The sequence below is a fragment of the Python bivittatus genome, unplaced genomic scaffold, assembly GCF_059951505.1.
Source record: "Python bivittatus isolate LINGU-HERP-01145 unplaced genomic scaffold, Pbiv_v1 ctg000090_np1212, whole genome shotgun sequence".
Classification (NCBI taxonomy): domain Eukaryota; kingdom Metazoa; phylum Chordata; class Lepidosauria; order Squamata; family Pythonidae; genus Python; species Python bivittatus.
The window spans coordinates 44,557-55,199 of record NW_028277046.1 but is presented as its reverse complement, the minus strand read 5'-3'; the positions used below and the strand labels follow the sequence as shown (position 1 = coordinate 55,199).

Sequence of the window (10,643 nt, the reverse complement as noted above, 5' to 3'; positions counted from 1 at the left end):
GACCTATATTATTTGTGGAGGGAGGGAGGGAAGGAAGGAAGGACGGAAGGAATTTTTATATATATCATTTTAATCGTTTTCTAAAGGTTAATGCTTTTAAGATTAATTTTGGCATGGAAAATCATGATTTCCCAAAGCTATTTTGGCCGGCTTTGCTACATGTTGCTTTCAACTGGGTGCAAAATACTGCAACTTCGCAGCCAAGCGCAGAGGAAAAAATGTCCCTGTTCTTTCCTGTAACACTCTAAAAGTCCTGTAAGGGTTTGTTGTTGTTCTTGTTGCATTTTACCCAATACATTCATGTATAGCAGTTGGGATACTGTAATTTCAACTCCATGTGTTTCCCCCCTCCCTCCCCTCCCCCTTCCTGCCTCTCTCCCTTCCTCTCACTCCTTTTCTCCTTCCTTCACCCTTCCCTTCCCTTCCCTTCCCTTCCCTTCCCTTCCCTTCCCATGTCCGTCCTTCCTTCCTTCCTTCCTTCCTTCCTCCCTTCCCTTCCCTTCCCCTCCCCTCCCTCCCTCCCTCCCTCCCTCCCTCCCTCCTTCCCTTCCTTTCTTTCTTTCTTTCTTTCTTTCTTTCTTTCTTTCTTTCTTTCTTTCTTTCTTTCTTTCTTTCTTTCTTTCTTTCTTTCTTTCTTTCTCCTTGCCCTTCCCTTCCATTCCCAATCCCAGACCAGCAAGGACAGTGGCGGAATTGGAAATACCAGGAGGCCGACCTGAAGCGCTGACCAAGAGAGGGGCCGGCCGGCCGACCTCTGCAAGCCACAGATGTGGCCAGAAACCCGGCAGCCTGCTCCGGGGTGCCCAAGGCAGGGCTGGGAAAAGCCCCACCCCGCCCCTCCCCTGAGCTTTCTGGCAGCAGCCAGGGTGAGCGGGGGCTCTGCTGCGGTTCCCCTGCCAGCGATCCTCGTGCGGGTTATTCTTTCCTTTTAGAATGGAGTATTATCGATATATTTCTGTTATTGGCTTAAAGATCACTCACCTGCAGTTTAATCACACTTTTCTTTACCCTTGGCAGAGATTGCCCACTTGAGGTCCCGTGATTCAAAAACTGCCGCCCTTTGATGCGCCGTTTCACCCAACTGACGGCTGCAAACAGGAACACTGAGAGTTTCAGGAGCACGTAGATAATGTGCCTGTTTGCCCACTTCACTCTTGCCTTCCCGACCCTTCATTTTACTTTCCCACCTTTCATTTAAATGTGCGCTCGGGGTGTGGCTGCGGTTGCGAGAGGCGCTTCAGCTTCTTTTTCCTCCCTCCCTCCTATCCTGAACCCTGTGCTGCCACTAGAGGAAAAATATTTGTTCACCAGAACCACCCAAGCGTTGGGATGTAAGCTTGAATATCCTGTTAATATAACTACTTGGCACAAGGATACAGCGAGATGTCTGGAGAGGCAGAAGCTAACCCTTAAAATCGCAGGACAAGCCTTTTAAAGGGATGGAAAGCATATAGATAAGAGAACCAGTTCACCTGGAATCTGTGCATAAAAAGAAAGGCTGCTGCACAACAGACTGCTGGCTTTCTAGCAGAAGCAAAGACTTCTCTGCTAGCTAAGTGATTCAGCCGGGAAGATCTGGTTCCCCTTCCCGCCCGCCCAACCGATGGTAGGAAAGGTGTTCCCAAACTTTTTCACACCCTGAATGGACTGGGAAATGAATCTCCCCACCCTTCTGATCTGTAAAATAATACCACAATAATATTTTTTCCAATAATTTCATTAAAAGTTTTAGATAGAACAAGAAAAGAATACAAGAAAAAGAAAAAGATGTCAGAAAATGAAACAAAACCAAAAACCCCTCCCCCTAAAAAAGTGCCTTCCCACTCTTATCATGACAACTATAAGCAACTCTACAATCCCTTCACCTCCTCTCACTTAACCAATGTAAAACTCTTCATCCCTTAATCCATCTCTTACCAATAAGCAAATCAAATGAGCAACCTCTTCTCCCATCCGATCCTCAGCAAAAAGTCCAAACAGCGCTCCAAAATATTAACGATAGCTAACCTATATACAGTTCAACATTCCACATCTCCACTCTTAGCTAAAACAAAATCTCATTTAAAAGGCATAAAATGGTCCCAGTATGCCAATAACAACAAAATAAAGGTTTAAGGTAACAAAGAGACCATTTCTTCTTTGCAATACACAACATTTTGCCTTAAATTTCTCATTCAAGATAAATATTCCACATCTCAACTCTAAACTAGAAGCAAATCCATAAAAAACTAAACTTTAGCATAACAAAGAGAAATAGTTTCTCCTTTTTAAAAAAAAACACTCCCTTACCTTAAGTAAAAACAATTACAAAGCCAGTCTGAGTACTATGAAATTAAGATACACAAAATAACAATAAAGGAAAGAACTTAAACACAAGAACTTAAGTATAAACAAATCCAGTGTACCGCATTTTTTTCCTAGTTAAGATATCTGCAAATCCAAAAAGAATCAGCCAGAATAATGTGTCCCGTTTTACCCCTGGTCAAATAAACCAGTTTTATATTCCTTTTTCCTTCTACACAGAACAATCTTTCTCTGTAATCCATTCAAATGGTAGTTGACCTTTGTTGGACCTTTCTTCAGTACTTTAAACAATCTCTCTTGTGACTCCAATAAAAAGAAATTATTCCAATTGCTCTCTGGGATTGTCATTTTTATTTCCTTCTTAATTTTCAAATTCTCATCCAGTATTTTATGTCGTTATTCAGATTCTTCTTTAAAAGCAATTTCAGAGTCATAATACTGAAGTCCAATTTCCAACGCTTTTGGAGCTCTTAGTTCACTTAAAACTTTCTATAGCCAAAACCTTGTATTGCTTTTTGCTGTTTATTTTAAGTTCGTAAATTTTATAAAAATAAATTTAATACTTTTCTATTGATTGAAGGCACTCACCAGCTATTTACAGCCTTGTCACTTTGCAGGTGTCTAACTTCGCAAGGGAAGCGTACATCCTTAGGGTCCTTTTAAAACAAGGCTCTGTTTGCGGCTGGAGCAATTATGGAGTCTCCTGATTCCCCCCACACACACACACACACCTGAGATTGTTGTCTTGCAGTTTCTCCATGAGAAAGAGGAACAATCATAAGGAGAAACAGCTTGGGCAATCTCACCATCTCTCTCTTTTATCCAGAGAGGATCATATGTTAATCAGCTCCTTATTAAAGTCCGCAGAAGTTGGGCCCGCTTTACACGGAGCTGTCTTCGGTCCGTCATCTTTCCCAGAAAGCCCCACCATAATACTATTAATGATGGTGGTGATTATGATACTTTGCTATGTTTTATATCCTGTGCTGGGAGGGGGTTGGACTGGATCATTTCAAGGGTCCCAACTTTCCATTCTATGATTGTAAGTCAGCAAAGGAAGATACAAATTGTAAAGAGGAAGGCATGTGTCTGTCTCTCTGGGGATGGTCACCACAAAACATACCTGAGAATAGGACCATCAACATCAAACGTAACACTAGGGTGGAAACAGCTAGCATATGTCATCACCAGGAGTTGGTACAAACATCCTGAATCGTGTACTGCTTGTCAGCCTGGCCGTTGTTCTCAGTCCTACACAGAGCAGTAGTTCCACCATCCAGAGAAGGTTTCAGTCATGGGGTTGGACTCCTCATCTTCTGGCCTAGAACCAAAGTAGGCATCTGGATGACCTACATTCCAACCAACATTTTAACAAACAATCCACCTTATCTGGTGTAATTATCACGATCATGGAAACATCTGCTAGTATACATATGGAGGTGTGCTGAATAACTGGGAATTACTGTACAAACAAGCGTGCAGTTTCAGAAGGGAAGACAACTTCTGGAAAGCTAAGGAGAACTTTCAGCAGAGTCACCTTGGGTTGTGGCTCCTATGCTTTCGGTCTCAGCCATTTTCCCTACCAAAATGGAACTTTTTTCTGCCATTGTGTTTGGAGGAGGAGCTGTTCTAGGAATTGCAACTTTCTTGCTGCTCTCCTGGGCAATTTATTACGATTTCACCCGAACGAAGATTCCCTCTGGATTTGACCATCCCTTTACGCTGCGCCTCCTTCATGTGGGTCTTGTTGTACTCTTCACACTGGTAAGTCTACTCTTGTTTAAAAGGGAAAACTACAGGCTGCAAGACCAATTACAGATTAGGACTGACCTTTTAATTAATCGTTTAACCTGTGTGAGTTGACAGGCCCAGTCACCTTCATCTGGATCTGGATCTGGATCTGGATCTGGATCTCCTGAGAGGGCAAGAGGAAAGCAGTAAGGAAAGAAAATATCAACATCACCTAAAAATTTTCAGCGCAATCTGAAAACTGCAGAGAAGAGAAAGACTGGTGGAAATTTGGTGGGGGGTAATAACACTTGTCAGGATAAGAAGGAGAGACTTTCTCAGGCAAGGCAACGAACAGGTAAGAAACAGGAAGCAAGCCAGGGTGCAGTAAAAAAGTCAAGATGGTGGCTGCAACAGTGTGATCAAAGTGTTTTTTTATGTGTATCACATCATCTTGCCTTTTTTTTACCATTTCCTTTGGACACTCCGGAATAACACAAACAGACTGAAAAAGGGGAGACCAACATCTAGATTTGGTACCGGGAAGAAGGAATAGCCTTGAGGGACAGGAGGAAGAGCCGCACTCAAAACAGCAGTCAGATAAAAGAAAATTTGAGTCCAGGGCAGAAACGGAACCTGAGAAGATGTCTCAGACAAGACCCTGAAGCTTTCAGACGTGCAAGAGTCACATAACCTATAATCAAAGTAGCATTAGCCTGCGTGACTTTGGCCTCCTAGTCTGGGCTACCCTGAAGAGCTGACAGATTTGCCCTGCCAAGTTTTATCACTTCCCAACTTTTTACCCCCTGCCCCTCTATCAGCAGTTCTTACATTGCACTCAGAAAGGTTGAGTATTTTTGATTTTTTTTCTCACAGTTTTCTTCTTTATCAAAGATAATGGAGCATTCCCACATGCAATGGGTAAATGGGCTAGTGGCAGAATTATTTGGACCAGTGAATTTCATCAGTTTGGGGTGAGAATGTGGGGAGCCAGTTACCCAGGAGCAGGAGCAGGAGGAGGAGGAGGAGGAGATGTCTTTCACATGAATACATTTCTACCCCATTTATCTTACACTAAGTACCAACAATGGCTGAGAAATTAGGTTTCTCTCTTTTCCCCCTTTAACACCAACAACTCTTTAACTTTAACCTATCTGCCCCTTCAAGCCAAACTCCTGGGAATAATGCTTCAGGGCCCTGATAAAAGGGTTGTTCCCATGAACAATGTGGAGGACTAACCGTCTTTGGAAAACGAACCTTCTTTGTCCCATTCATTTAAAATGTGATGGATTTGGTGCCTGAGAAGAAATGGCTTGGAGACAAATGCATAAAAAATGTGTGACAGTCGGACGTGTAAGCAGCAGAAAAGGCATTCAGTTTCCTGATTAAATCCATGGGAGGATTACAGGTTGTGGGTCTTTTAATTTAATGGGTTGACAGATCTGCAAAGGAAGCAAAAGGCCACCAGGTTTCCCACCATCTGGCATTTGACCAGGCAGCACATGAAAATAAAAGAGATATGGATGTAGGTATGTAAAAATTGATGAGTCAAATGCCAGCCAAATCAAAAACGAAATGCTCACATGAAACTGAGTTGGAGAAGGGAATTTCCTTCCGCTCCTCTCTATCCCATAAGCCCTGGCCTGACACTACCATGAGCAAGAATTATGGGAGAAGTAGTGCTGAATCACTAGTTGGCGGCAATTTTCATTCACCCATCTCTACTAAACTGATGAACTTATGTCTCATTAAAATCAAGATGAACTCATTTTCCACTCAATCAATGAGACTTTGAGAATCAAGTTTGACTTCCTGAAATCTCCTTAATTTCAGTGGAAAGTTAAGTTCAAATCCTTAAGCTGGAAATTGCACAATAAGGCCTGAATAGGTTTATCATTTCCTTAGCATATTGGAGAAAAACACTGGGGTCTATGAACGTGATTTATGATGCTATTTGCCAACCCAACTAATTGCGGCTGTATCAGTAAATCAAGGTTTAGTATGGTGTGTCTCACATTCCAGTTCGGTGACCTGTATTTACTTTAAATTTAATTATAAGCTGCCTCAATCACCAAAGCAATTCAACAATACATTAAAACAGACAAGCGAAAACAATAAATGAATAACAAAGTCAGTATTAAGCCACCAGATTGGGTGAGGAAGGTGCTATAAATACCAAAGGAATAGAATCTCAATATCACTGTGGAAAGACATTGATGTGTTAGGGGAACGGTTGCCCAGAGCACTGAGATGCTCCTGTTTCGGAGGCGGGTGGCACGGGAGGGACACTCCTCCAGTGTGCAGTCAGTCTGTGTGGCTCAGGGAACCTCTTGGGCAACAGAGAACGCAAGCTAGTCCTGAAGATAACGAAAGCGTCTGCAAGAAAGCAGCCAAACTCAGAAAACCCCAAGGTCTGCACGGTTCAACCCTGAGCTACACATATTCGCTTTTGTTGGTAACAGAGAACAAACACACTCTGTTGGGGAGAACTGTGATAAATTTCTTCCTCCTCCAACTACTGGATGACTGCTTTCGCCCAACACATTTAAACTAGTTACTGAATAAGCCCATCCTCTGTGTTTGCACCAGACATGGACTGGAGGTTGAACCAGATAGGTCATACAGCATGCTTTAAAAGCCGTTAAAAACTCAAGACTGATGCTAACCAAATGCTGCTACCAAGTCTTCAGTTGAAGGGGTCATGCACGTTGGGTGAAGGAGGGAGAGGCTCCTCTGTCCCCCGAATCCTTCTCAGCTTTCTTCCCCTTTTTTCCAAAACAGGGGAAGGGCTTGGAACTGTTGCATCTATGCAGACAAGTTGCTTTCATTCGCTTCCTGATGTCTCTCAAGAAATCAAGAGTGGATCCAGGCCTTTCCTCCAGAGATTTAAGCTTTGACGGGGTGCCCGTCAGGGTTTACTATCCCAAAGCACCAGCCACCAGCCGGAGAAAAGGGTTTGTTTTCTACCACGGAGGGGCTGGCATGATCGGGAGCATTGGTAAGTGGTTACGGCAAGGGCTAGACTGGCCTTGGCTGCAGCCCTCCAACCTTGCCACGCGCAGGGTGGGAAGGAGAGAAGTTCTGGGGAATAATCATTTCACTATTTGATTCAATTCAACTGGAATTAAACTTAAGAGCAAGCGAGCCTTGGTCTGATTACCCTATTTTGAGGAGGCCAGGTGTGTCCCTGAGAGTGTACAGAGCCAGGATCTGAATCCCGTGTCTATTTCCTTCTGGGTAAGATCCTTTTCTTCTTATTTTGGTGCAAAACTAGCTGCAGTTTGATTGCCCAGGTTCTAAAACCGATCCAAGCACATCAGTGTCAAGGCGTACGACATTGCGGTACGACACTGTAATAACACCTGAAGCTCTTCACACCCCACTGAGGGAAGATGAGGAGTGAAAAAGAATTGGGCAAGTCCAAGAATTGGGGGTCTGTGGTGGGACTTAGAAAAAGTTTGCCACCACAAGGTTTCTGAAATAATAAAATTGACAGTAACTTTTAAGAGAAGAGAATATTTCAACATTGTGCTATCCAGATTCATATCAATTAAGTTTTAATCCTTCACTGCCATATGTGTTTCTCTCTCCCCCCCGCACCTTAAGCTTACTATCAAGACATCACCAGTAAAATTGCTAAGGAGAGTCAATCAGTGGTTGTGGCTGTCAGGTACGTGAAGGTCTACTATCATCCAATGAAATACGTGTGTAAACATGCGCTGATGGAGCAAAGGGAGATACAACATGACGTCCCTTTAACCAAATTCAGTGCAGGACATTTCAGCAGATCTGCTAGGGGCATGCCTGGGTATATGTATTCATACGTGGGTGGGGGTATATGGGTGTCCATGCTGCCACTGGTCTCCGTTGTCCCTTGCTGCTCTCCCAGCATCCTTTCTCCCTTCCATAAACATTCTCTTTATAAGACTTGGTCTGTGCCGCGTCTCGCTGCAGACACAACAGTGCTGTGGCTGCTGTGGGTCTTCCGGGCTGTGTGGCCGTGGTCTTGAAGTTTTGTTTCCTAACGTTTCGCCAGCACCCGTGACCGGCATCTTCAGAGGGCAGGAGCACAGACAGGAACAGTTCTCTCTGTGCCCCCTGCCTGCTCCTGTCTGTGCTCCTGCCCTCTGAAGATGCCGGTCACGGGTGCTGGCGAAACGTTAGGAAACAAAACTTCAAGACCACGGCCACACAGCCCGGAAGACCCACAGCAGCCATCGTAAGCCAGCCGTGAAAGCCTTCAACAATACAACAGTGCTGGTTGATTTGCTGGTAAGAAAAGAAGCCTTTCATTAAAGAGGCATTTCAGACATGGCCTGTCACAAATTCAACAGTTGCAAAAGATAAAGACCTCAAGTCCTGCTGACCTCATGGAGGTGTCCATACAATTATGGGGTGGGGGCACAACCACACAGAAGTGGTTTGATGTTGCCTCCATTTTTCAACTTCCTAGCATAGCATGCAGCCGTGAGATTGCCTGGTTGCCTCCCATCCAGTCCTAATCAAGCCTGACCCTGCCCAGCTTCTGAGCAGAGACAAGATCAGTCAGGTGCTGCCATCAGCTGAGCAGTAATTGCAAAACCTTCTGTTTAATATTAAATTATATGATGCTTCCAATTTCTACTCAGGCTTGCAAAGCTCAGCAAATTACACAGGCATTTTTCCCTATATTAACCTACTATAACGTACTGTGCAGGCAGAAATCCAGCAAGTATCGAACCACCATCCAGCTCACGTGCACCATACTTCCTGGTGCTGGAATAGTTTCAAATATATGGGAGAGACCACTTTCAGAAAAAATGTTAATCACATCCTTTTACATGATGGGGAGTGAGCTGAGGCCTCCTAATCCCACTGAGTGAAATCTTTTTGCATTTGCATAAAGATGTGAAAGGAGCTTTCAAATGCATTGTTCTTTCTGCAACCTCCTTCAGAAAGCACAAAAACAGCAAGGTGAGAGAACAAGCAGGATGTAGGTGTGGGGTCAGCCCACTTGCAACCATTTGCTCAAATTCATGGCTCAGATTTGACCCCTTGCTTTGCATTGTGGCTCTGCAGCTACCGTTTAGCGCCTGAGCACCGTTTTCCTGCCCAGTGGGAGGACTGCCTTACTGCCACCGTGCACTTCATGAAGCACGCAGAGGACCACGGGGTGGATCCTTCCCAGATTATCATCGGTGGAGACAGCGCAGGGGGCAATTTCGCGACCGTTCTCTCTCAAGTACTCCTGGGGCGACCGGATCTCCCCAAGCTGCGGGCTCAAGTGCTGATCTACCCCGGGGTCCAGGCAATGGACTTCAACCTGCCATCCTATCAGCAGAACTGTGCCATGCCAGTCTTGTTCCAGGACAGCGTTGTTTACTATGGGCTAAAGTTCTTTTTAAAGGATTCCTCACTGATGGATGATATCTTGAAGGGATCTCACGTGCCTGATGAACTTAGGCAGAAATATGAAAAGTGGGTAAGTCTGAACAACATTCCTGAGAAATTCAAACGCCGGGGGTACAAGAGAATGCCACTAGCTCCTTACAAGCCTGAGATTTACCGCCAGCTTCCAGATATACTCCACCCCACATTTTCTTCACTGTTTGCTGAAGATGTTGTCATGCAACAACTCCCAGAGACTTTTATTGCAAGTTGTGAGTATGATGTCTTTCGGGACGACTCTCTCTTGTACAAGAAACGGTTGGAGGAGAACGGTGTGAAAGTCACTTGGTTCCATGCTGAACAGGGATTTCATGGTATCATCAACCTCTGTCACATGAGCCTTTTGCGGTTTCCGGCAGGGGTAGAAATACTGGACAAAGCAGTGGACTTTGTCAGACATTTATGAGACACTGAGACACTTTTAACATTGCTTCAAAAGTCCAGTCTTACAACCAATTAAAAAGGTAGAGTTTTGGAAAGCAAGAGATCCATGTTTCTAATTCTTTAGCTTTCTCCTGCCCCAAGTTACCATCAAGGATCTGATTCGTCAGAAAACATTTTAAAAAAAGATTAAATCCATTGACACGTCAACTGTTGTTCAAATATTGTCATACTTTTCCAGCATTTATTTTAAAGCGTTAATTTTAGTGGGGCAACTAAAAGAATACACATGTTTTAAAAAGAGCTGCACAATTATAACAAGTACTAAAAGGTTGTACTGAATTATCATTTTTAACAGCATTTGGTGGGATTTCTGTTTGGCAAATATATCAGTGTTGAAACATGAACTAAACTATGCAGATTTGGATAGAGTTAGGAGATGTAGGAATTAAAGCAGAAATCTTCAGAAGTGAAATCCTTGAACGTTGCCAAAGGTTCGTTAGTGACTGAAGGCCGATGTTTTCAAAACTGGACTTTGTGCCTTTCTCCCCAGTCCATTTATGAAGGACTCCAGATCAGGGGAGGAAAAACTGCTGGAGCTGGAGCTCTAGCTTTTAATCAGAGCGGGTCGTTTTATTAGGTCCTTCCAATCAGTTTTTTTAGGCAAGACCTTCTGATGCTGTCTGGTAAAAGGGAAGGAGGGCTGTGCGAATATTGGACTCGGAGGTCCAGTTCCTGTCAATGGCTTCTCCCCCATTCAGGGTTTCAGTTCTAATATCCGACTTGAATCAGCTCCATTTTTA

General features: G+C 43.9%; 1 protein-coding gene across 1 annotated transcript; it reads left to right on the top strand.

Moving 5' to 3' along the window:
* Positions 1–3,891: 3,891 nt before the first annotated feature.
* Positions 3,892–9,865, top strand: AADACL3 (arylacetamide deacetylase like 3). The gene is made up of 4 exons (XM_007444859.3): positions 3,892–4,068; positions 6,814–7,030; positions 7,639–7,702; positions 9,091–9,865. The coding sequence occupies exons 1-4, from the start codon at positions 3,892–3,894 to the stop codon at positions 9,863–9,865; spliced, it is 1,233 nt and encodes a 410-aa protein (XP_007444921.2).
* The last annotated feature ends 778 nt before the right edge of the window (positions 9,866–10,643 follow it).